The 27677-nt window shown below is 38.9% G+C and overlaps 1 protein-coding gene across 1 annotated transcript; it reads left to right on the top strand.

The window, feature by feature from the left end:
- Nucleotides 1-834: 834 nt before the first annotated feature.
- LOC145766069 (uncharacterized) lies at nucleotides 835-27677 on the top strand. The gene is made up of 20 exons (XM_082577726.1): nucleotides 835-975; nucleotides 2665-2748; nucleotides 6479-6576; nucleotides 12146-12300; nucleotides 12724-12916; nucleotides 13130-13254; nucleotides 14396-14480; nucleotides 17426-17553; nucleotides 18795-18909; nucleotides 19425-19516; nucleotides 19714-19783; nucleotides 20373-20415; nucleotides 21063-21218; nucleotides 22162-22325; nucleotides 22870-22936; nucleotides 23657-23852; nucleotides 24489-24679; nucleotides 25209-25379; nucleotides 25693-25849; nucleotides 27370-27677. The coding sequence occupies exons 1-20, from the start codon at nucleotides 835-837 to the stop codon at nucleotides 27675-27677; spliced, it is 2739 nt and encodes a 912-aa protein (XP_082433852.1).

Genomic DNA, 27677 nt, shown 5'->3' with positions numbered 1-27677 from the left:
TGGCCGTGCGTAATGCGTAATTCGTCGATAGGAATAGGCTTAGCCTATTAGGCTACACCAACACCATAAAAGAGCTTGTACACGCACGTCTTAAACCATTACGGCTTTGCCACCATTTCCTTTTGTTTGCTTTGTTGTTGTATTTTGTTTCCACGGTGTCGTTTATTTTGCGTTCCACCAAAGAAAAATAAGTTGAATTAAGTTTCTTCTGTGTTATTGAAATACAAGGTTGGTCCTCTGTCTCATATTGAAATACAGCAGGCTATAATCCAAGTAAGATAGGTATTCCGGTAATTAAGAAATCGAAGGATCAGCTTTTATGTATCATTTTTTTTTTTGAATGAGTTACATTTTTTTAAGCTGAATATACTTTTGTGGCATTGTCCAAAATGAGTTGTCGTGACACTTGAGGTCATAGCATAGCGAAAAAGAAGGGAATCCCTTTTTTCTTTTTAAACAAAATGTCAGCTTGAGCGTCGCCCTTTAAATTTTTCTGCCAAAATGTCGTCGTGTGACTTTGTGAATTGTAATTTGTGAGTGTGACTAGTCTAGCGGAAGGAATGTACAAAAAAGTGTTTTTCAGGAAGATAATAAACGGCGTGAGTGCCGACTGCCTGAAAGTTTGTACGTGCAAGATGGAAGGAATCTTGCGTTTTTGGGCAACTAGTTTTGTTAGTATCTATAGATTGCTTGGCAATTCCGAATAAAAGTTATCTGTCTAGGTGGATAACTGAAACTTAGCCTACATTAGGAAAACGTTGATGTCTACCAAATTGTGTCAATTGCAGTAGGCTACAACTAGTCATTTGCAAACCAGGAAACATATAAATGAAAATGGCTGTGTATGATGATCATATCAATTCTTGCAAACGTCATCGCATGGATATCATGGATGATTATCTTGCCAGTATAGGCCAGCAAAGAAAACCAATACCAAAAGATGGATCTTGCTTATTTCGAGCTGTCTCTGAACAAGTAAATTTTAATCTTAAGTCTGCATAGTGCATACGTTTAGTATGATACAGAAAGCAGTTAAGTATTGTTTGTGTTTTTTTTGTCTTGGTATTGTTCTGCTGTCGTCCTGTAATTTAACTAGGATTGTGTCATTGAACTTCCTGTAAGTTATTAGTAACTTTTTATTGCTTTCCAACAAAGAATTATTCCAAGTCAAATAATGTGTGTTTGAAGAATATCAAGAGTATGATTCCTGAATCTTATGTTTCATTATAGGCTACAGTGATAGTTACATATTACGAGCTTGTACAGTATTACCAGATTGAAAACCTTGTTGATGATTTTGATGGCAAAAAGTAATCTGTGTAGCCCATACATTTTTCCTTTTGATAAGAGATTACTGTAGTTAGTAATTCTAAAGAAATCAGTTATGTTTGCTGGAGTTAAATAGTGCTTATGTTCGGTTAGTTTTTGGATATAATAAATGATAACAGCAATGGCGAGTGGTTAGCGCGTTGGGCTCACAGTCGAAAGCCTGCATGTTCGACTCCAGCCACCCGCACTTGCTGTTGTTTCTCTAGGCAAGAAACTTTACGATAATTGCCTCTACCCAGTGATCGATTTTGAGTAATGGGTAGTAGAGATGCAGCGAACCCAAAATTTTTATCCGCACACCGCACCGCAAATGAATTATCTATCCGCACACCGCACCGCACACCGTAATTTATCTGGAACTTTGACACTGCACCGCACACCGCAAATTACAAAATTAAAAAAAAACATTTTAACGCGCTATTTTTTAGAAAGTCAATTGTTGCAAAAAGCACCCATGGCATATAGGCTACTATACCGGTAACTGGTACGGTAACCTACCGGTACCAGTACAGTTGTGCACTAATTGACTAGGCTAACCAGATCATCAGCAATGCATCTAAGTTCTAAGACATCATGCTTTTTCAAATAGAATGTTCCTGGATCCAGTATCAGGAATTTTGAACATTTTTTGTAAGCAATAATGCAATTTTAATGTCAGTGGCTGTATGAACTACACACACAAGAGTAACACTTATAGCCTGAACTCACTGGGCTAACTGTTATAGTAACTAATGCGGTAGTTGCGTTAGGCCTATAGCCTGGTAACTGAGCTGATCAGCTATAGGCTATAACCAAAAACACTCGTACAACTTCAATCACAAGCCAACCCCAAAAACCCTGTCAACTGCAAGCCATTTGCATAGCTTTCCAGCTTAGGGTTTCCGAAGAAAAAAAAACTGATCCGTGTTTCCAATTTAAATTTGAAGTTTCATAACTGATTTTCTTGAAAAGTTGAAAGTTTACGTTTACGAAAGTTTAATTTCTTGAAAGTTTACGCGGCAAGCGGCGCGGCGCGGCTTTATCATTTCAACCTTCCACGCGGCGCGGCGCGGCACGCGGCGAAAAAGTCAAAAGCGGCCGCGTACGCGGCGCGGCACGGCGCGGCTTGCATCACTAATGGGTAGTACCAAATTTAAGTCATAAGTAAAGTAGACAACCGGAAACAGACATTGCCGTCGGCTGCAGCGTGGGTCAGGTGTACGTCGGAAGGCATACACCGATGCATAGCGCTCAAGTCCGCTTTCCCGCAATGCAGGATAAAGATAAACAAACTAACAAATAACACAACCTGTGGAATTTTTTACAATTTATTCATTCATTTTATGTTTTTTTCAGTTATTTTCTAATCAAGCTCAACATCTACATGTTCGTGAGTCATGTGTATCTTACATGGAAAGACATCGAGAAGTTTTTGAAAATGTAAAGTATATTATTTTTAAAACTATAATTTTTAACAATATCAGCAATAAAAATAGATTTAATAATATTGATTACTTTACTTTGTGTTCATTGCGATAATATGCAGTGCAATGTGTGCATAATATTGTATAATGCATTGCAATAGAAGGTGTTACATTATGGAGTGAGTGAAGTCAGAATGTTGCATTGTGTCATTAAGTGTTCTGTCAAGATACAACTGGGTTGAATCAACATTCTTTTGAACACCATGTTCTTGCCATCCAGCCACACAAATGACAAAATTTCGCTTGCAAAAAAAAGTTAAAGAATTTAAACTAAAAAAAACTTGTAACGAAAATAAAATCATTTCAGGTTAGAACATTTTATAATTCATTGATAAATATTGAAAAACTACAGCAAAGGTTAAATCACGGCATTTTCTTTTTGACTTATTAAATACGTATGCTTATTGTGGCTGTTCGAAACCTGTATTGATGATGTTAGAGATCAGTGTCTTACTTGGAATAATTTTGAGTTATATGGTGATTCCCCTAAGCACAAATTTTTTTTCTGAAACACGAAATATTTTTCATCACCCACTCTTTAATTCTGAAGATATATTTTTTTGGTGGTAATCCACTTCTAGCTACTTGAGTCTACCTTGCAAAACAATTTATTTCAGGCGAAAACTCCATCAACTTCGGAAATAGGGAAAAAGATCGTGAATTCGGAGCAGGATTTTCCTGGAAGGGGAAAAATCCCTAATGCGTAAATGCGCAATTGGGGAATTCGTGGATACAACAAATCTTTCAATTGCACGTTTATTTTGGAATAAATTTGCTTCCATTTGACATTGTTAGCTCCTGCATACCTACTGATTATTTTCACATAGTTTCATCCGAAAAAAAACAAACCTTGGCTTAATGGATCTCGAAAACAATGTTGGTCTGTAGGAAAATTTGTATAAATTACCGCGGATCCGCAATTTTCCTAATGCTTATTTATTTAGTGAAAAAATGTCAATCCAAACATTTTAAAGACTTGAAAACACAATAGCAGTGATGACATTACTCATCAATTGATTGATGGAATCTTTGTCCTCGGCCTGGGAAAGCTTCTTGCAGAGCTTAATCCTGGCAGTTTCGCATACTTGTAGAGGCTTTGAATTACAGGTCCGGTCACCGAGATTGACAGAGTGAAGTTTCCAATTGTTGAAGTCTTGTTGCCAGGGAATTATTCCATCCATTAGATGCCGCTGAATGGAGAGCAGTCTTTAACGTGCGTTGCTCAAGCGCACACACCGAGAGTCGAACCAGCGCCGCTTAATCTTGAAGCTTCTTCGTTCCAGAAGTCACGTGCTAACCAACTGAGCTATCGGGGCGGACACCATTACACAACGCAATCAGTGAAAAAAAAGAAATTAAAATGAACAACACAGCATTAGAAACACGTAAACAACACGGAGGAATTAAAATAATTTAACAAAGTCTTCAAATATTTTGACTCGCTCTGCGTGACGAGTGCGCGTGAGACGTATTATGGCATCATAGTTAGTGCATTGCCATTTGTTGCAGGGTTGTCGGTATTTTACCCGACCCAAAAAAACCCGGGTGGGTTTTTTCAAAAAAACCACCTTAAAAAAACCCAAAAAAACCCATAAAAAAACCTAGAGCATCATATTTGTCCAGTTTTTACTAGAAAATTGAAAAAATGAACGAACACACTACAAGGCACTTAAAACAAACTATAAATTAGGACTTAAGGATGTGATTGTGAAGTAACTTTCCAAGAATAAACTGAAAACGCAGTGGATATTGTACAGTACACAAAAATCAAGTAATACCCCTTTGTGTATACTACACTAAAACTCATTTATGCAAGAAGGCCTTATAGTTAAACTGGTGAAAGTACTACTCTACAGTAGTCTGTATATATGATGTGAAATGCAATTTAGGAGGCTATTTACCAATTACAGATTCTGCGAAGCAGGACATTAAGGCGCGAACAAAACGGCGCGAGACAAAACGGCGCAGAGACAAAATGGCGCAGAGGCAAAACGGCGCAGACATAACGGTGCCAAAGTCAACACAACAAGTTCAATTTATAGAACGATAATACTCTGCAACCATAACGAAAGTTTATGTGTGAATAAGGATTTTTGGAGCTGGTATACAAGTCCCCCCCCACCACCCTTGGCAACTCATGACAAAGAGGAATTGACCAAAACATGTTAACAAAATGAGGAAAAGGTTCTAAGCTTGTTACGTTGACTTTGGCGCCGTTTTGTCTGCGCCGTTTTGTTCACGCCTTAATGTCGTGGACCGCAGATTCTGGATTCTAACGCTTGGCTGTTTCAGAGCATTTGCCTAAATGGCCATTGGCCACGCAATCGCTCAATTGCTCATCCATTACTATATATAATATATTTATAAATGATAAAAAATATTTAAACATGATGGCATAAATGCTCCTTGCCTTCAAATCTAAAGCAAATGATGCAATAATGTCATTTCTACCACGGTAGCATCAACTTGGTATAGAAATCAGTGGATATGCAACATCCAACTTGATCTTGAAATTAATGGATGATGCAACATTCAAGCAACAACAGCTTTAGTGCATTATTTTATTGAATTATGCAAGCATTGTACTGTGAGTGAAAGGCACTTCATTCGTAAAAAGTAGTTTTGAGGTGAAATAAGCAAGAATCTACCTTTTTTGCATCTTTTTTAAAAAAACCCAATAAAACCCAAAAAAACCCGTTTTTTTTTTAAAAAACCCGGGTTTTTCTCAACCCTGATTTGTTGCCTTTAAGAGGCAGCATGGATGCAACAGATATTACGTCACATGCTGGGAAAATGGAGATGTCTGGATTTAAAAAATGATCCAGGTCATTTTGCATATTTCAAACATGTACTAAATTGTACTATGTTCCTGTTACTGACAAATAAACCATTGATTGATTGACATTTGTAAATTTGCTTCTGGCTCTGAACATCCCCACACTAGCCTGTATATTGTGTATAATATACAGGTTTAAATAAGTTTCTACATTCTCTAATGCATATATCTGAATTATATCTGCATCCTAGGCAAAGGCTACTCTTCATTACACTTCCTTACCTTTTCCATGACCAGATCAAAACGGATATAATGAAAGCATGGCCGCTCTTGTGCAATGGTAAAATTGCTCGAAACCCGAAATTTACTATCGCCATCTAGCGGTTGCTGTTTTGAATTTTTATTTGCCACATGGCGCTAGAGTATTATTTTCCGATTTTATTGATGTTTCAATTCTAGGTCCACCAGAAGAGATTTAACAGCTCAAAGTTTGTGCAGACGGTCAGAAAGTTTTCAATTTTATTAGGGACAGGGTTTTGGGCCTAGGTGAAATAGTTGCTGGTTGCGAAAATCTGAAAAGCGGTTTTGGTCTAATTTTTAGTGCAGAAATAGGGATAGCAATCTTCTTACCTGTGCCATTTCAGTTTTTCAGTTTAAACAAACATTTAGCCTGTATTATTTGAAATTTGTGTTTCGGGTTATTTTACCAAAAATTCGTGTTTAGGGAAATCACTATAGAATCCAAAGACGAGATTGCATCTGTGAAATATCCTAACCTACCATAGTTGGCTTAAAACCAGTGCTAAACTGGTTTCTAGGTTATTGTCGCTATTTTGTAAAAAAAATGCCTGAATAACATGCAAAATGTTAAGTTTGAAAAAATGCTTAATTTGTATTTAACTTATTGCAGTTTATTGATGACCCATTTGATGATTATCTTGTTAGGATGTCAAATCCTAAAGAGTGGGGCGATCAAATGGAGATATGTGCTATATCAAAAATGTACAAGTAAGTGGCCGATTATAAATGACAACAAATAACACATTGTTGTAATTCTCTGATATCTACTTGTTTTTCATCTTGGCCAGTGTCGATTACAGTTTCGTGATGGCAAAAAGAGAATCAATAATATTCTTTTGAACATATGATGCATTGATGCTGCTTGTGTTCAACTGTTCATCTTTAAAAAAATGTTTTTAAAATCTTTGAGCTGTTTTTAAACTAGCTGTTTAGGCAACTGTGAAAACATTATGCGTTAGTTAGTTAGTCGCATCCAGGCATACGCTTGGTTAGACCTGGTCAAAATTCAAAATTTTTTAGCTTCTCGCATTGTTTCCCATGATTTGGACCATGAGAAATTCGAAAATGACAACCATTTTACTCTCCGAAGATGGCATACCCTACCTAAACATTTCCATTTTTACCCAAATCACTCATTTTTGACCTGTTCTTGACTGTCGAACTCTTTATTTTAACTGAAAACTTTTTCATTCATTGCTTTACTGATGGCTTAGCCTACAAATAAAAATCAACTTTGGATCGTTTGGCATGGTTTTGTGAAGGGTTGGGAGATTTAGAAGATTAAAAAGAAGCACTTAGCGCCACTAGTGGTGAAAATGCATTTCAGGCATCCCATACACATTTTTGAAATTTCTTAATTGGACTAGTCTGACAGAAAGAGACTTCAGATTTATTTCTGACGATCATCATCGGCGTATGAGCAGATCTTTCCAGGCTAGATTGGAGAGCAAGAAATCATCAACCACTCAGCAGTCTCGTCGTCCAGGACCCTCAGACCATGCGCAGTTGCGCACTGTTTGGAGGCCGGTGGGTTAGGCAGTGGTGGATGACATAGTCTGCGGTCTGTTCAGTAGCACCACACTCGCATTCTGATGAAGGAGCCAGATTCAATTTGTGCAACGAAAGCGGCCGACGCCAGTTTGCAGGCAGTTAAGCTTGACCCAAGCAAGCCTTGCGAGGGACATTCCCGGTGGATGGGGTTCGGCGTCGGGTATGAAGTCATGGAGTGTGGAGGTGTGGTTTTACCACTCCGTGTTCCACATGTGGTTCGTCCAGTGTTCATTTCTGGCAATGATGTCATAAAAGTCATGATGACGTCATCCAAAAATTTTAAACTTGTGCCATAATAATCTACTAAAGGGCAAGAGATTAGCTCATCACTTTGTAAGATAATAATAATTAAAGATAATAATAATATTGCTACCTTCTATCCATGTTAAATTGCAAGAGTGACAACAATTGAACTGCGTAAATAAAAAAAAAAATACTCTTAATTAATGAAAAAGTGTTGCCGTAAAATCGACACTACCGTTTTTCAAAACAGACTAAATTTCCTGCATAAAAATAAAGCTTAGAAAATAACTTGCAGCTGAACAGTAATAAAATGCATGATGCAAAAACAATAACATTTGTTACTGCTTCAAACTTATCTACTTTGTAACTTGGTTTACTGTAACATGATTGAAAATGAGGCTGTAGAATTTTTCATGAAAGAAGATATAGATTTGACTGATAACCGTCATGATGACTAAGTTACAGAATGCAGGCCTTCAACTAGTTCGGAAACAATTGTATTGGCATTCCCAAAGGCAAGTAGCTAATGGCCAATCAAAAAGTTTGCACCACAGCTGATCATCATTCAATGTCAGACAGTCCAACCATTGGCAGAGTCGCTGTTGTGGGCCTATTAAAGGCTGGTGGTGCAAACGTTGAATTTAAAATCTCCACATTGACCACAAGAAGAAATAGAACCAGTTTAAGGTTAAATCAAACCTACATGAACCAATTTCGAGAGAAGCTAACATCAAAGCATTGTGTTCTTCATTGGGACGCAAACTCTTGGAAGATATGTAGTAGTCCAGTTTTTATCCGGTGATGTCCCCGTTACCGAGGGTGGCCGGATTCACCTCCAAGTGCCGCAATCGTCTTCACACCCTGCCTCCACATCGATCTGTCTAACGCGTCCTCTCTTGTCAAGCCCACCTTGCTGCTTTCTTCCTCAACTTGCTTTTTCCATGTTTTCTTTGGTCTTCCTTGTTTTCTCCGACCCTCCACTCGCAACTCCAGCGCTCTTCTCAAAACATCATCTTCATCCCTTCTCAAAACATGCCCATACCACCTCACTCCATTCGCTTTTGCCAACTTATCAACACTCTCATTCAACCCAAGCAAGCTCATAAGTTCTTCGGTATTCCTTTTGTCCATCAGCTTTACACCACACATTGCTCTCACCATCGCTCTCTCAGTTCTTCTTAAAATCGCCAATTCGTTTTCCCGTAAGCACCATGTCTCACTTCCGTACAGCATTGCAGATCTCACACAACTAGTATAAATTCTTCCTCTCATTTTCAACGGAAATCTTCTACCACATAACAACTCTCGACACTCTCTGAATTTCACCCAACCAAACCTTCCTCTTGCAGTCACTGCCGCTTCACAACCACCACTGGCATTCAATCTATCTCCTAGATAGCAAAAGGCATTTACTGATTCAACTTCATCATTCAGCTTTTCAACAGGACCAATCATTCCTTCCTCAATCTTCTTGCATCTTTCACATTCAAAACCATCTCCAGATCTGCATGTCACTCTCTTCATCTTTGCACATCTTCCATGCACCCATTTCTTGCATTTCGTACATGTAACAGAATTTGCCATCACTCTTCTTCCGCAGACGCCACATGGGTCAATTTTGCTCATTGTGATTTCCCCTTCCGTTCCGCTTATTACGACCTTTGTCTTTTTGATGTTCACACGCATACCTTTACATTCAAACGACTCCTTCCACTTCTCAAATTTCCCTCTCAGATCTTCCATTGTGTCACTCAACAAAACCAAATCATCGGCGTACAGTATCTCCATTAATGAATCTTCTCTTACACATTCGGTAATCACATCAATCACAATGGCAAAGATTAGAGGAGAGAGGACAGAACCCTGGTGTACACCGACCTTCACCGAAAACTCACCTGAGAGGGCAGATCCAACGCGAACTCTCGTCCTTGCACCGTCGTAAAGACCCATTACGGCTTGAACGAGAGCTTCTGGCATTACTTTTTTTCTCATTGCCCATTCCATCACTCTTCTTGGAACTCTATCAAACGCCTTTTCCATGTCCACGAAACACATGTACAAGTTCTTACCCTTGTCCCGATATTCCTCTTGCAACCTTCTCAAAATAAAAATAGCATCTGTCGTTCCCTTCCCAGGCATAAATCCACACTGCATCTCGTCCAGCTTCACCACAGATCGTATTCTATTCTCCAACACCCTTTCCACTACCTTCATTGCATGCTCCAACAGTTTTATTCCCCTATATGACCCACAATCCATTACATCACCCTTTCCCTTGAAGATGGGTATCACCACACTCATCTTCCATTCATTTGGCATTCCTTTTCCATCTAACACACGTTGACTGATTTCCTGCATTACTTTCAATCCTGTCTCTCCACTTGCGCGTATCATTTCCACAGTGACTTCAGATAGTCCAGGAGCCTTCCCCGATTTCATTTTCTTCATTGCTTGCATCACCTCCTCTCGAGTAACTCTCTTTAATGGACCTGCTACCACGTCGGCTTCCACATTTTGATCCCAATCGTTTTCCTCGTTCATTATCATCTCCATATGTTCTTTCCAAATTCTTCCACGATCTTTCTCACTGAAACCAAGTTTTCCATCCCTTCCTTTAATACATCGTCCACCATCTACATCTTTCCCATCCCGCTTCATAACCTTCATAAACTTATATACTTCATTAGGATTGTTTTTTAATTTGGTCAATTCCTGCTCAGCTTCTTTCTTCATAGCTTTTGCAACTATTCTCTTTGCCCGATTTTTCAATTGTTTGTACTTGAGCTTAGTTTCTTCTGATCTATTTCTGCACCAAGCCTTGTATGCGACTTTTTTCTCCCCAATTACTTCCCTCACATCTTCATTCCACCACCACGTATCTCCTCGATCTATCCTGCCTTTTGTTTTCCCACAAACTTCATCGCAAGCTTGCAGAACTCCATTCTTGAAGGATCCCCATACATCATTCACATCGTTGTGAACAAGACTTTCAACTCTCTTTTTAAACCTTTCTCTTGTGTCGGCATCTTCTAACTTCCAAACTTTTCTTTTGATCACCCTTTTTTTATTTACAGTTTTCTTCAGACCTTTCTTGTCCAAATCGATAACCACCAACCTATGCTGAAGTTCGCATGGTATCGCTTTCACATCTTTGATCAGTTTTCTGTTTTTCCTGCATACCAACCCAAAGTCAATTTCGGTTTTATTTCCACCTGCACTGAAAGTCACTTTTCGTCCTTCCTCTTTCTTGAACCAGGTATTTGCAACACACAGGTCCTTTTCATCACAGAACTCAAGTAGTCGCCTTCCATCGCGATTTCTTTCTCCCACGCCAAACCCTCCATGAACACCTTCAAACCCATCAATTTGTTGGCCAACGTGGCCATTAAAGTCCCCAAGACCCAATACAATTTCCTGATCACTTCTTGTGCTCCATTCATAGGCCATTTCGTCATAAAACCTTTCTTTTTCTGCATCGGATCTTCCACTTTGTGGCGCATAAGCACAGATTACTCTCATCACTACATTCTCGACCACCATCACTATCGCCATTACTCTGTCACTCTGTCTACGAACCTCAACAACATTTTCATATAGCTCTTCCTTTACCAAAATCCCAACTCCTCCGGTCCCAATATCATTGCCCGACCACCACAGCTTGTATCTCCTTCCTTTGACACCCAAAAACCTGGCTCCTTTGTTCCTCCATCGGACTTCCTGTAAACAGCAAACATCTACCTTCCTCATTCTCAGCTCTTCACTCACCTCAGTACCTCTACAACGCAAACTTCCAACATTTAGACTTCCTAGTCGTATCCCTGAATTTTTAACAGAACTGTCAGACAACCCGGAGATTCTTCGCACCCCCTGCCCATTTAAGGGCTGCCGGGGACTGGGGGCCATATATTGGATGGAAAGCCAGGTCAGGCTTCAGAAACTTTGACAGTATTAGTGTCTGAGACACCAAATCGAGTATGAAAAAGGAAAACTCCTGTGTGCCAAATTCCAGAGATTCTTCTGGTGCATCCTAAGCAAAAGCATCATCGCAAACTAAACGGAATGTGATGAAGTATTTATGGTAGATAAAAAGAACAAAACAAACGAAATGTGAATTGGCTGATCGGATTAATTCAAACCAAACGAAGGAGGTTTAAGATTAAGGAGGTTAAACTACTCGGCTATGCATTACTGTGTGGTCTACTACTTCAAATCGAGCATTCGGTCTTGAAACTGTGCACATATTAGTGCAATTGTGAAAAGTAACCCTCTAGCATGAAAGGTTGGTTTTTACAAACAAAGAATGATTTGTTGCAGGGAGTAAGCATTTTTCTGTTCAGCAATTGTATAGCAAAGTGGTATCTCCATGCAAGAACCAATATTTATCTGTCTAATTACATGTAAAGTTTGATGCATATTAAGGCTGTGTAATGTGCCTAAATATCTGTCTTGGTTACTCAACATAATCAGATGCCTTGTTGTTTAGGTGCGACTTCTACATCTATGAACAGCCGGGACAAGTTGCAAAGAATGTCACTGAAAATGATTTTGATAAAAGGATAAATCTTTGTCATTCTGGACAGAAGCATTATGATTGTGTATTCTCAATAGGGTACTTCAAGGCCTATGGAATTTGCCAATGTATGTAAGATCATCACATATTATTTACCGTAAATGTAAATAAAGATTACTGCAGCTTAATGTAGAATTCATCTCAATTATGTCTTTCTTGCGAATAATCAAACGTACTTGTTTTGTATTTGTGTATGATTAAAATGAAATTGTGTATGAATGAGTAATTTTATTTCTTGCTTGGGGTTAGGGGTGTTGCCACAGTTACAGTAAGTTGCTCGCAAATTGTCTTGAGCCATGTTTTGGGGAGATTTGTCTTTCATTCAGGCTTGCAAGTCCTACAACTAAGTCAGTGTGTTTCACAAATTATTTTAAACAAATCGACAGTCTGTCATTTCTATTCCATAAACTAAAATACGTTTCAAACTACCCTATTTTTCGCCTTTTACTGCTACAGTTGCTTTATATCCGATTTTCTTTTCTGTATTTCAGCAATTTTGAACTCAATCTTGTTTAAAACCGTTCTTGGAATGAGCAGGGAAGTAGAGGAGAGGTTGGTGCAATCCTTCAGGATGCTGTCATCTCCCGACTCCGATTATAAGAAAACTAAGGAAGAGAAAAATCGTGAAATAGAATTTTCCCTCCCTTCAGTCTATGAGCCTTCAATTGGAACAATCAGTAAAGGGTAAATAATTTCATTTCCACCATGGCAATGAATATAGGTCGCTATGTTTTTCACTGTGCCAAACGTTAAAAAGACTCTGGTGCTAAGTTGACATCGATTTTCTAAACTGTTATTTATACTACTGTATTATTGCTAAGTTGTTGGATTTTCAAAAATTTGACTAAAATTTCATTTGAATAACTCTATATGGACGTTCCTTTTGCATTTCTGCAGAGTGCGCTTGGAAGATCAGATGGGATTAGCTTACAAGTTTCCTGTATCTCTTGATTTTATTCGTTCATTAGATCCATCTGTGTGCAGAAATATAGACTACGATTTTTGGATCACCATAAAACGAAGTAGGTGTGAAAATGCCACATCTTGTCTTAAGAAATCAACTGTCACTAGCAGACATTATCTGACAAACCCAAAAAAAATATATTGTTATATCATAATGAAATTGTATAGTCATAGTAAAATATTAAGTTTACTAACTTGTTGCCAATTGCGTAGTCTAACGCTTTTTACTTTGTTGTAGGCTATTGCAGTAGAATTCGCGTATAGTGACACCTGAAGAAACCTTCGAAAAGTGTCACTTTAAAGCAGTTTCTTGAGTGTTCTTAAACCTGTTTTTATCTTAGGGCGCACCTGTAGGCCTCAGAGAATGAGGCGGCGAAGCAAACGCGAATTTTTTTACTGTGCCGGTATTTCTCTTGAATTGTTTGCAAGATTTTATTACATCATAGACCTCATAGTTGCATAATCTTCATAGTGCTGTATGCTCAATACATAATCGAGTCTTTAATATTGCGGTAATTTCTAATTGCATGTCATGCAGTCTATGCTTTCATAGAAACAACTCATTTTCCGAAAACTGCCCTTTTCAAAGGTAATCCGGAGAAGGGCGCTGCAGTCCTTGTGGACGAGCCGCCACTGCACCCACTAATTAATTTTTTTAGTGCAATTAACCAAAAAGCATGGCAAATAAACTTTCATAGCCTCAGCTTGAGAGAACACGCACTTTCTGTCCATAATTCTAAATGGAAAACAGCGTTTTGAATAGTTTTTTCTATTTTTCCGTTGTGCGCCTGGCAGCCTTCCAGGGCGCACTGGTTAAGAAGCGCTGCTTGCTGAAAAGTCACAATAGCCCAGTTCTACTAGAGTTTAAAAACGGGACTTTGCAACAGATGTCACTGTAACCGAAGTCACTATACTGTATATTCCAATTTTACTGTATATTTATTTTTACCTGTAAAAAAGTTATCATCAGAAATCTGTTAGATTTAGTGGCCATTCAATTCATTGTGTAGATCAGTTCTTTTCAATTTAAACTTGAGTATGGCCGAAAACGTTCGTAGTTTATAGTTTATGTTCACTCTAATGTATGATGTTAAATGTCGTGTAGTTGCTTGGCTTTATTTGTCTACATGGTTAAAGAAAGTTACCTCGCTACGAAAATTGCATTAAAAACTGATTGCAAATAATGACATTGCATTTTAGAGCAGCAATACATCGATTTTTCCGTAGCAGAAGGCTTACAATACTGCATCGGTGACCGTTGTCTCGTCACTCTCAACATCTACAGGTATGGTATATAGTAAAAGAAAGCATTCACTGTTTCTTGTGTAGGTTGTCCCAAACTTTTCATGCTTTATCATTATCCAGCAATTTTTTTTTGTTATATTCTTCTCCATAGCCGTACGAGCCAGGGGGTGGGGGGGGGGGCAGCTGCCCCCCTGTTGTTTCAAAACATCGCAAATTCGGGCAAAATCTTGCAATTATTAGGGCAAAAATTGCTATATGAAAAGCTACAAAATTGCATGAATTAAGAAAAACTATAAATTAATATCTTTTACCTATCAAACTAAGTATATACACTTATACAGCCTCTTATTTGCACAAGAAATGTGCCGCAAAATTTTCATTTGGCACATCCGTATTGATGTATTGTATTGCATGGTGATCAAACTGTAGTACGAAATGCATTTAACCAACTGCATCATGCCAATTTGGGCAGCCACCAAAATATGTCTCTAATATTTTTGTGAAACTGCCCAAATCAAAACGCACAATTTGCTATATAGCTAATTTTATTAATTTTCGCAAATGCATCGTGTTGATTTGGGCAGCTGAAAACATGAAATTATCTGATGAAACGGATTAGTCTGTTTATGCAACTGCCCAAATTAGCGTGAGGCAGTTTCCACAAAATGAACAAATTCATTAATTTTTCCCATTTACATAACTGTATCGTTTAGATTTGGGCAACAAAAGAATATGAAATTATCTGATCATAGTCTATTTATATAACTGCCCAAATTGGCATGATGCAGTTGCCTCGGCATCAATATTTACAAAGTCTCTAATTTTTTTCATAATAATCCATAAATGCATCATCTTGATTTGGGCAACTACAAAATATGAATTTATATAAATCTGGTGAATACACAATTCGGGTGGAGAGGTTACAGTACTTTTTCAACCATAAAAGGACGTAGCCATAAGCAACACCACAACATTTAACAAAAAAATGTTATACCTGTTAAATGTAATGTTAATGTGGCAGGCCTCGAAATTCGTTTTTGCTGACGGCGGACAAACGTGTCCGGTCTGAGCAGCTATCTCGGCGGACAAATTAAGTCTCACGGCGGACACACCAGTTTTAGCGTCGATCGTCACAATTCGTCATGCTTACTCACTTTATCTTGATAATTCTTGACCATTTGAGAACTATAGCTACGGTTTAGAAGGATTTTTAAAATTTCAACGAAGTCACTCTGAAAGGCTTTCATCAGACCAATGACGTGCGCTTGAAGTCAAAGCGCCGTGTAGCTGGTCAATACGTCACATAACTGATTAACTTCCACCGAACTAGGTCGTGTGGCTTATTGCGTCACAATGCTCTGGGCACGAGTCGGAAAACTTCGACACTAACGCTACTATTTTCTGCTGTGCAAAGTTTCACTAGGATTTTTTTCTTTAGGTTTATTTTTGCATGTCATGTGAGCGAAAGTGAATTTTTCCCTGGGGCTTTTCTTTCTTACTGTACAGTAATACCAAAGCTTAACAAATTTTGTAACCAACCTTGCCTTACCAATATTAGTCGGAGATCAAAGCCAGACGTTGGGACGTAAGACTTGGACTAAGTTGCGCGTGATTAGTGTTGGTACTCCCATCGATTCTTGGCGAAGAATTCACCTTTGTTACGCTGATTCAATGTCATCAATCGTTGAAGCAACGTTAAAAATCGAAAGTTTTCCTGCTTGAATGGAAACTAAGGGATACGATACAGTATTCACATTTTCTAGATACTTGCAAGATTGCGCGAGAAATTATATTCTTGCGACAATTGTTCGTGTTATGCAATGACGATTTGTATCGCTAGCTCCTGTGTTATTTCTCGGCGGACAAATATGACCGATCTAGATGGTACTTCCCGCGGACATCACATGCTGTGACGGCGGACATGTCCGCCGTGAATTTCGAGGCCTGTGTGGTGTTGCTTAGTTTTGTTTGGTTACTTGTATAAAACCACCCAAATTAAAAGGATGCAGTTGCGCCCCAAAATAAAAATAAAATATTTAGTTTGTTTATGCAACTGTACTGCTATTTTGCATTCATCAAATGCTGGCATTTGCACAACAATCTAACCTCTTAGTGTAATTTATTAAGGTAAGAATCGATTTCGCTATAGTAATAGCATCTTCATCTAATAACTGTAGTTATGCAACTGTGTCATGTTAATTTCACCAACATTTAAAATGCTGCTGCTGAAATATATAATCTCAAACCAATCATAATATATACATTTATTTCAAAGCTTTCCAAACTCAAAACCTGCCATGCAAGCTGGCAAAATATTTGCTTTGCAAGATCTTGTGTGAAACATGGTAGCTCGACTTATTTTCATTAATATCTTGACTTCTGTTCTGTGGAGACAGATCCAGTTGTTTGCATTAACTTGACCTGCTTTTTCTGGTTGCAAAAAAATGTTGGCAAGCTGCATGCGTATCTTCAAAGATGAATTCAGTTGTTCTATCTTGATTACTTTGGTAAGAAATTCTAGCTAGCTGGTGATCTTGTTATGTTAGTTTTTTACTGTTATCATGCACCGCATACATTATATTTGGGCAATTTCTATAAAAGCGTGCAGATTTGAACAAATTTACGTTCTGCACCCCCAAAATGGTTTGTTCTCGTACAGCTATGTTCTTCTCAATTTAAGAGAACAACCCACCTTTATAAATGTCTAATTGCATGCAGTTATAAAAAAGTGAAAACACGTTTTCATGACGAAATTTACCATAGTTTTGTAATTTCGACATAGTGAATCGCCATTAGACAACCATCTCTAAGTTGCAGAAATAAATATTTTCTTCGCTCGATTACTACGAGTGTTATTAGTAGAACACCGTTATTCTTGCGAAAATCTTTCCATGTTTTGAGCTAGTAAAATCCGGATTTAGTTTGCTGGGTTGTACTTGCATTTTCAATTTTGGAAAACTAATTCAAATGTATAAAAATGTTTAGCAAGCCATTAGTTGGTCACGTGCAAGAAGTGTCACCAAACGATGGACCAATCACAGTCTTCATCGAGGCCTTGGGCGAGATGCATACTATTGCAGTAAAGAATGCCCGATCCCTCGATTCTTACACCAGTAAGTTTATGTAGAGAAAATCAACATCGTTTTGTATCTTGATTGACAGTCATTTGTCACCATATGGGTGGGTTTTGTACGTTTCCAGAACAAAGCTATTTTTGTGAATAAAAACCTTTTCTCGTGCTCTGCATAATTTTTTTGAAAATTTCAAACTCTTATCTGAGCTAATAAGCAATAGGCTTGACTGGTTGACAAGACCCACCAGACTATCACAAGCAGTTAATGGATTATTAAGTTCGTCTGTTACTGCTTGATTGATTACTTTTACCCAAATCGTTGCTTTATCTTTGAGTGACAATTAGGATTTTGTACAGAACTGAATGAAGTCTATAATTTTAATTGAAACTCAAGAGCGGAAAGTACAAAATATTTTTATGAAAAGAAATTGTAAGTTTAAAAAATGGATAATTAAATGGTGTCAAATCCCAAATTTACGACTTCTTTCTATTTTTAATTAGACATTCAATAAAAGTCCCGTAACTTTTTTATCAGTGGCGTTGTTTGAGGGCTTAGCGTTACTACAGCTGTCTTGTATTTGTTTGCATCGTTTTACGGTTTGCTTCAGCAACAGTTAAAAACCTAAACATTAAACTGTTTTTCTTATCTTGGTGTTTACTGCTTTGTTTACTTTCCGTGTCATGTGTTTTTGTTGTTATTTTTTGAAAAAGGTTGCTGTGGCCGTGGTAGCTACAGATGTGTACCATGTTCCACAAACGACTATCCAAGGTCGTTTTGAATTTCCCGAGGATTTACTATTTTCCGCCTTCATTGACGTGTTGGTATAGTGTATCGTTTAGCATGGTTGTGGGTGGTTCCATACTCAGTTTACTGAGCTTTGGGGAAATATCGGCACTAATGGGAATAAGGCGGTCAGCATCTTTCAGCCCGCTTTTCTTAAGCAACTACGCCCACCCAATTTATTACACCCTGGGTAGAGGTGAGCGGTGTTTATCAACAACCAGCTTACGCCCGGTGTCGAACCAGGTTTGCAATATCGAAAAGTCAGTGTCTTATCCTCTGCGCCATCACACCGTTCATCATGAGCTGTTAGTTTTTTTTCTTCCAGACACATTATCAACATTGAAACGAAAAGTCATCTCTTTGTTTGTATTAGTGTGTTTTAATGCGGAACTAATTAATAGCCAACCTTTGAATCCGAGATCGTATATCATGATGATGGTGATCGCTTTAATGGTTTGAAAATTTGTAACCTTTACAGTAGATCGTTTCTGTTCCAGATGGACATCGTGGGGAGCACTGGGGATCATCGAGATTCAGGAGGAGCTCATCGGAGACAAGTTGGAACGGTCGTAACGGGGAGGGTAGGAAATATTCTGCCAAAAGCAAGCACGGGTACTTGGCTAGCTTAGGGTTGCTTTTTTACATCATGTCAACGTCGAAAAATGTTGAAACGATGTCAAAAAGAAATCTTTGCTAAAATCAAGCTGCGTTTACAATTAATTGCCAGCGCTTTGTGATGACCAATAACTTATAACATACTTGTGTCAAATTATATAATCGACTGCAATGGAAAGGTCATGTATGAATGCGATGAAACAACGGCCTTAAGCTAGCTTATATCTTGTTGACTTCAAGGCTAAGGATAATACTGAAGCCATGATATGTAAAATCTGAATTTGATTTTTTAAACGCGATTTTATTCGATAAAAAGAAAAGTTATTTTTCCTCGTCCCGGCTGTATGCAGCTTCGACGGCATTTCTGTGCTGAGTGCTTGGTAGTCGATTTGTTGGCTTTGTTAAAACTAACTTTCTCGATTGCATACAATGAATGCAATTTATCTTGTGCGCATTCTCAACTAACACTTCGCTGCTTAGAAATCAATTCATTTCGTTTTTGTCTGTTTTAGAGCTCATGGTTATGGAAAAAAGCCTACCGAAGAAATGGAATTTAGTCCGAAGCATCACTTGAATTTTGTTTCATCTCAAAAGAAACTGAGAGGTGGATACTGTGTGATGGCGTGACTGCAACATGGATGTTTTTGAAATGTTTTTATCTACATCTGCATGAAGTTTTTATTTTTAAAGAAGAAATTGGGCTTGTCAATTATTTTTGAATTTTTTGTAGTGTTTTGCTGTAGATAGCCAAAGCAGTTGTGTGACGTGAGAGTGCTGTGTTGTCATTTTTTATTTTATTAGGAGGAAGCAGTGGAAAAGTCACTACTAGTGGCGCTGCCGGCGGAAAATCAGACCGTTTTAAAGTTCAATCGTAAGCTTGTTAATGGTTTTGTTTTGTATAGGTTTTGTTCGAAACTTATTTGAGGTGGAAGCCTTTGTGTGTCAAAGTTCTTGTTTACAACTTTGATGCCGCTCAGTTTGCGTCATAAATATTTTCATAGATTGAAACTTTTCACTGAAACTAGGGTACTTCCCTACTGGTTTGTTTTTTGGAGGTTAATGTTTTCATGATTACAAATTGTTGGATGAACTCTGTGTTACCTTATATGGTATTATCACTATCAGCTCATCTGTCGCTGTGATTAGTGACGTAGCTACAAAGAACATTTAAGGGGAGTGGGGGGGGAAGTAACTATTAGAGGAGAAAATATTTTAATGCTTAAAAATAAAGAGTTTGTTTAAAAATGTAGCTACTGAATGCAGCCAAACATTTATAAAACGTCACTCCACGTGTAATACAATGTCATTAAAACGTTGTAATCGTAATAAAAGCATTTTTTGGAAGCAAGATATTTTTTTGGGAGGGGGCGATTGCCCCCCCCCCCAGGCCCTCCCGTGGTTATATATCTGGGTGTGGTGTGGTTGCAAGTAGTATTCAATTTATGATCTGTCTGTTTCAGGTGGAGTGGTCACAGCCCTTGTCGAAATTCAGCATCCAGAAAGGTGAACTGATATTAAACATTAAATTAGGGAAGGTTACTTTGAAATTCTATCAAAAGTTGCTTCCTAGTTAAAAAAGATCAAGTCTTCCATCAGGAGAGCGCAAACTTTACTCACATACTTTATACCGTACATTCTACTTAAAAAATACATTCTACTTAATATAATACATTCTACTTAAAAAATACTATTAATATTACAAAAAGTGTTCAATGCCAAGCAAAAAAGCCAAGCAGAGCAGATTCTATTTGAATGAGGACCTTCTGATGATCCCCCTTTTAAGGTGAAACAGGCTGTAGATGTTTTAGAAAATAATAATAACTATATTTGATTCATTCTACTTACATGCATAGTTGCATACTTTAATGCAGCAAACGATTTCGATTCAAATTTGTCTGGAAGGTTTTTTTTTCTGTATGCACATTGCACAGTGTAAACTATCAGGCCAACTTTCATGTGTGAAAACGTTTTGGCGTGTTACTTTTCAAGCAAGGCTCGGAAGACTACAGTACCTATCTCGGCTAGACAAAATTACTAGCATTTAGGGTACGAAGTTCCATGCAATTTTATTGATTGTCCTGTTACTATTTTGTGAGATATCATGCAGTGAAGTAATTGCTTGGAGATAGTGTCGTAATGTTGTTTAATAGTTTTTAGGAAATGAAAGCCAGAAGTACAACCGTTGGAAAAATTCCCGTCAAGCCTCCGTTCTCTCATCTCCCACCGCCATGTTCCGAAGGTTGGCAATAAGTCAAGATAGCTTCACAGAGGAACCCTATAATTCCTCTTCCGGAGAGTGCAGTGAGGTGAGAACTTCAGCTAAGACAGATGAAAATCACCCGATCCGCTATTTTAACGATTTAGTCCGGAAGAACGTCCTTTTCACTGCAATTCCGTATCCTCCGATTTCATTTCAAATATTTTCATCAAAGTATTGCGGTTTACTTCTGAATACAACAAAATAAGAAGTTTTACCCTGGTGTTGACAATGTTGCTTCTACGTGTCCAACCCAACGCAAATTTATGATACGGGTCACTTATTTTTATTCACTTATTTTTTACTCACTTGTCTAGTGAACACCGATACTTAAGATTACACTCTATTGCTTTAACTAACACAGTGTAGTGTCATCTTTTCAATTACCCAACCGGCTCCACCAACCAATCGATTTCGCGGCTATGAGCAGGCACTGTTTTCCACTGACTGGTTCCTTTTGGTGTGCTAGCAGTTGAACTCTGCTGGAATTATGGGAGGATTGAACGACGCTGTGGTCTGAAATCCCACCCACCCAGTCTTGACATTTGTTGGATATTGATTCAACAAAAGTTTTGTGCTACCTGCAACATTTTCAATGGAATCCGTCGACAATACATATCGTCGTTGGAGTGACATTCCTGCTGAACACACAGAACATCGTTTCCAACAAAACTGACTGAGCGGCTCTGATAGCTGTTGGATCAGTGCCCGACTTTGTGCACTAAGAAACCGCTAGGTCAAGCAGCGCTGGTTCGACTCTCGGGGTGTGCGCTTGAGCATCGCATTTCAAGAACTGTTCTCCATTCAGCGGTATCTGGTGAATAGAATAATTCACAAGCAACAACAGTTGGAAACTTAACTCTGTCAAACTCGGTGACCGGTCCTGCGTCAGTTCAAAGCCTCTGCAGGTATGCGAAACTGTCAGGATTAAGCTCTCAAAGAAGCTTTCCCAGTATGAAGATAAAAATTATCACAATCAATCTGTATTTCAGTCGACAATCGTGATTCCACCTTACCCCGGCAGCTACTCGGAATGGGATGACGAATCTAATCCTCACTTCAACCCTGACTGTCCCCCGGTTCATTCAGGGTACCCCCCAGATAACCCCCTTCCCCATGGGCAACAGTACTGGAGTCATGAGAAGCAAATAAAAAGGTGCAAGAGGTCTAAACTTGGTTCTTCTTTGATGCTAGATTACTTTTGGTTTTACAACCTTTTTGTACATTCTCAGCATTTTAACGGATATTTGTTATTTACTTGACGACTTTACGTTGTTGTTGATATTTTTTAACGACCGGTGTAACTGTCCAGGAGTTACTGCCGTCCAAAAGTTACCGTGCTGCTGCAGCGTGGCACTGTAGAAATGACGTCAGACCACAAATAACCAGAGCTGCACGGCGCTTCTGAAAGCGATACAAAAACAAAAATTTTACAACTAAGTTTAATTGAGTAGTTACTGTCTAACTAATGCATATCTTTTCATTTAAGATTAATTAATGCCTAAAATTGTCAATGTAACTTTTTGAGCAGTAGAAGTTTCAATTATTTTTATAAAAAAAAAATAATTAATTATATTTGGCAACCCTGGTAACTCTTGGACTGCAGTCACTCCTGGACCGTTACACCGGTTTGCTTGTTTTTGTAACATTTTCTTTCTATCGGAACACGAAGAGTACAAATTGTTGTTCTGTCTTCGCAGCAATGCCAGTTCTCAACCTGAGCAGCAAGACTACAGAGAACCGAACAGCGATAATTATGCGTCACAGGTACTATCTGCGATACTTTGATTTGTGGCTGAGTGGTTATCGCTTTTGGCTCTAATGCTGGTAGGTCTGAGATCGATTCCAGGTCGGCTCAAACCGAAGACTTTAAAACCGTTAGCGATTATGTTCTTTCCTTGCATAACGCAGTGGGAATGTCCGGTAGTAATGTGATCATAAATTTGATACAGAATTAAAAATGAACCTTGTCGCTAAAAGATCAGCAGTTGAGTTGAACACATTCAAGTTTATTACATTGACAGAAACACAAACCTTCCAGAAAACGTTCGATATTTAATTTGTTGCTCAGTTTTGTCATTTGTGTTTCTATAAATGTAATAAACTTGAATATGTTCAACTTGATAACGTTGCTCGGCTTCGTATGTTTAATTGTTTATGGTTCAACAAGACAAACTCTCTACCAAAGCTAGATCAGCAGTTGTAAAGCGACAATAAATAAATAAACCATAGCATTATTATTATTATGTTTCTCAAGAATCAAATAGCTAGAGCCTGTAATGGTTTTGCGTCAACGATCTTTGAAATATTGTATTTGCATAAGCATGTTTTTAAAGATTTAGCTAAGTCTTTCTATACCAGCTGTGTACACTTAATACCACATGGAATACGTGATTTATTTGCTTCTGAAGACTCTCCATACATACATCTTTTGATTCCTCTTTATTCGAACGATTGTATTCTCCAGCAACTTTGCTTTGAATTTAGAGCATGCAGACTCCATTTGGTGCAGAGAGCAGCGGTGCTCCTCCTTCGATCCATGGCCCCCAATCGTCGGCATCATCTCCTCCAGAAGAAGAGTACGATGAGGCAAATGGATCTCTTTTTCTGCAGGACTTCCAACACGACCCCGGAAATCAGAGTTCTTGTCATCAAGACCAGCCCCAGTCATCCCATGCTCATGGTATTGACTATTTGCGTGAAGTGAACTAATTTATCGCTTATCAAATACTTTGGTGACCTTTTGGTTTTTCGCTGTTATCCTTGTAGTGCGAATTATTTGTGTGTATTGTGTTTTGTATCATCATCATCCAAATTCGGTTTTGTCTCCACTAGTGGAGCTGGCCGATTCTTTTTTTTGCAGTGATTGCCTTCACTTCTATTCTCCATCTCGTTCTGTCTATCGCATCTTCTTCCTTTTGTACGACTTTCTCTGCCTCATTCTTCACCTGTTCCTTCCATGTTCTTTTTGGACGTCCCCGTTTCCTCTTCCCATCTACTTTCAAAGTCAATGCTTTTCGAAGAAAACTTTGTTCCTCCCTCCTTAATACATGTCCATGCCATGTTACTTCGTTTGCTGGCAAGTTGTTTAATAATCTCCCTCATCTCAAGCCTATCCACCAGTTCTGCTGTTTTTTTCTCTCTTTTGCTCTCACCATTGCCCTTTCCGTTCTTTTTTATACCGTATTTTTGTTTATTCACTGACAAAAACAAATAAACTGAACTTGTCATCAGTTGCTCTTCAGAATTTTAGTCAACTTCAAATGTCGCTCTTCACGACTTCCAGAAATTCAAAATCCAACAAATTCTGTTTTTTTAGAATCCCTGCATCCAGCGACATCCAGCGGAACACCGGCAGCAGGATATGTTGCCCCCCCGAGCGACACAATCCCTATACCCCCTCCAGCCGGGTACCTCCCATACAGTGCGACAATGACGATGTACGACTGCGAGAGCAAGGACACAGGCGACAAGATTCCGTTCCAGTATTTCTACAACCTTGGCCTGGAGGTGATTATGCCGGTTCATGACGTCACAATCGCGAGTGAATGACGTTGATCTTGGCAACAGGTCGTCGTCCAGTTGCCAAGGCAAACGAACATTTGCAGTAGCGAAAGCTCACCCACCATCTTTGTACTGAAACATTGCAAGCACCATTTTGTCGAAAAAAGTATAGTGAAGCGTAATAAAGAGAAAAAAAAGGAGCGGCAGGTTGTTCCAGTTCCGAATGGTTTGTAGCTTTGGGGGGACATTGTTGGAACGCCTGGTTAATCTAATCAAAAAATAAAGACGACATAATAAAAAAATAAGCACAGTTCTATTAGCACTGAAGATGAGTGCAGTTCAGTTGTCGAAACGTTTGCTGAACATTAGTTTAGTATCTACATTTTGGGCTCTGTTTTTTGTTAGATTTTTAGATTATTTATGAATGTTCATTGTTTAATGTTTATAGCCAGAATGGAACACAGCGAATGGAACACAAGGTTTGCTGTGCATTTTTCCCGATATTAAACAGAATCAAAGTTGTTATATCTTGCAGTATTATCGTCAGTTGAGCGCTGGGGCACCAAGACCTTTTCCTGTGGTGGTAGGAGGATCCCCTGCCCCCTTTGGAGCCGTTTTGCAGCAGCCCCCGTTGATGCAACCACAACCAATGAACTTCATTCAGCCCGCTGGGGGGCCTCACTACCAGTCGCCTCCTCTTCAACCCGTAAGATTTTGTGTATTATGCCTATTTTCTCCACACACATATTTTTCGTCTTCTGAAATGGTAGCCACATCTAAATGTGCGATAATACTCTTTATTGCAGTAATTCACGTTTTGCTTACATGCTGGTGCTTTCTTGATAAGACCCGCGGCAATATTGAACGTTTGTGCCGATACTTTCAAGCGCTGACTGAAAGTTCAAAGACCATATATAAATAGTTGCACATGTTGTAACTACCAAACGACGTACCGGTACGGCTTTCCTGCGCATTATTTTTGAACTACTTTTTCATACTAAAATTCTTCCTATCTACAGGGTACCGGGTGTCTTCCTGTTCCTCATTACCACCCTGCTGTAGTTCCACCGCCAGGTGGAGCAATGCATACTCAGTTTCCCCCTGGCCGATTTCTGGTTCATGTTCCCCCCGCGCCTCAACACCAGTACAGCCCGCAGACACGTCCCACCGTGCCAGGTTTATTCTTTTCGTAAATATTTTTGCAACGTAAGTTGCGTTTGAAACAGGGCTGTATAATCGGGTATGTGTATGTCGTCGCTTATGTATAGTCAACTAGTCATATATGTGTTACGCGTATAGTCGTGTATGTGTTTCGCGTATAGTCGTGTATGTGTTTCACGTGTAGTCGTGTATGTGTTTCGCGTATAGTCTTGTATGTGTTTTGCGCATAGTCATGTATGTGTTTCGTGTATAGTCGTGTATGTGTTTCGCGTATAGTCATGTATGTGTGTCGCGTATGTGTATGTGTGTCGCGTATGTGTCGTGTATGTGTTTCGCGTATAGTCTTGTATGTGATTTGCGTATAGTCATGTATGTGTATCGCATATAGTCGTGTATGTGTATCGCGTATGTGTCGTGTATGTGTTCCGTGTATAGTCTTATATGTATTTTGCGTATAGTCATGTATGTGTTTCGCATATAGTCTTGTATGTGTTTCGCGTATAGTCTTGTATGTGTTTTGCGTATAGTCTTGTATGTGTTTTGCGTATAGTCTTGTATGTGTTTTGCGTATAGTCGTATATGTGTTTCGCGTATTGTCGTATATGTGTTTTGCGTATAGTCTTATATGTGTTTTGCGTATAGTCGTATATGTGTTTCGCGTATTGTTGTATATGTGTTTCGCGTATTGTCATGTATGTGTTATCGGGTATAGTCTTATATGTATTTTGCGTATAGTCTTATATGTGTTTTGCGTATAGTCGTATATGTGTTTCGCGTATTGTCGTAAATGTGTTTCGCGTATTGTCATGTATGTGTTATCGGGTATAGTCTTATATGTGTTTTGCGTATAGTCTTATATGTGTTTTGCGTATAGTCGTATATGTGTTTCGCGTATTGTCGTATATGTGTTTCGCGTATTGTCGTATATGTGTTTTGCGTATAGTCTTATATGTGTTTTGCGTATAGTCGTATATGTGTTTCGCGTATAGTCGTATATGTGTTTCGCGTATTGTCGTATATGTGTTTCGCGTATTGTCGTGTATGTGTTATCGGGTATCATCATCATCGGCCATGCCTGAATAAGGCGTCGACTACCGTGAGTCTCCACAACAATCGATTGTCCATAGTTCTTATTAAGTTTACAAAAATCTTGGTTAGTCCATGTTGAAAGATTTTTATCGGGTATATGTGCTGTGTAATCGTGTATGTGTCATCGGGGGTGTGTCGTTGCGTGTATGTAGTTATGCACATTGGTCATCGGGTATGTAGTTGTGTACGTGTCAACACGTATGTGGAGTTGGGTATGTGTTGTCGGCGATATAATCGGGTCGAATGTGTCCTACTCCGACTCTGATTCTGGAAATGCTAAACATTTCAGCCCTGCTTGGAAACGAAGTGGCGACAGGACACTACAATCATTTCATCTGCGTTTCATCGTGTAGCTATAAGGATAGTGAGGTATTGAGGTATAATTTCTTGGTTATTTCTTTGCATCAATTTATCCTCTTCAGTCTTCATCCTATGATTTGTTCCAGATGGACTGGACGTTGTGACTGTACTCGGCACTGCGGATCACCCGCTGGAAAATGATGACGTCACCAGGGTGACCACCGCAGCATCGCAAGTCGTTCAAGGGAACCACCTGTTCTCAACCCCTGTGGCCCCCTCTGTGCAGGGTTACCCAGGAATGGTCCCTGCTTTTCAAGGAGGACAGTACCTGCCACAGTATTACCCTCAAACCGGCCATGCTGGTTATCCCCCTGGTGTGAGAATGTATGAGACGAACGGGGCTCCAGTCTATTCCACAAATCCAGTACAAGGTGGAAGCCAATTCACTACTTAA

This window comes from Aplidium turbinatum, chromosome 3 (assembly GCF_918807975.1).
Source record: "Aplidium turbinatum chromosome 3, kaAplTurb1.1, whole genome shotgun sequence".
NCBI lineage: Eukaryota > Metazoa > Chordata > Ascidiacea > Aplousobranchia > Polyclinidae > Aplidium > Aplidium turbinatum.
Note: the sequence above shows the minus strand (reverse complement) of the source record. Positions and strands in the feature narration are given on the sequence as shown.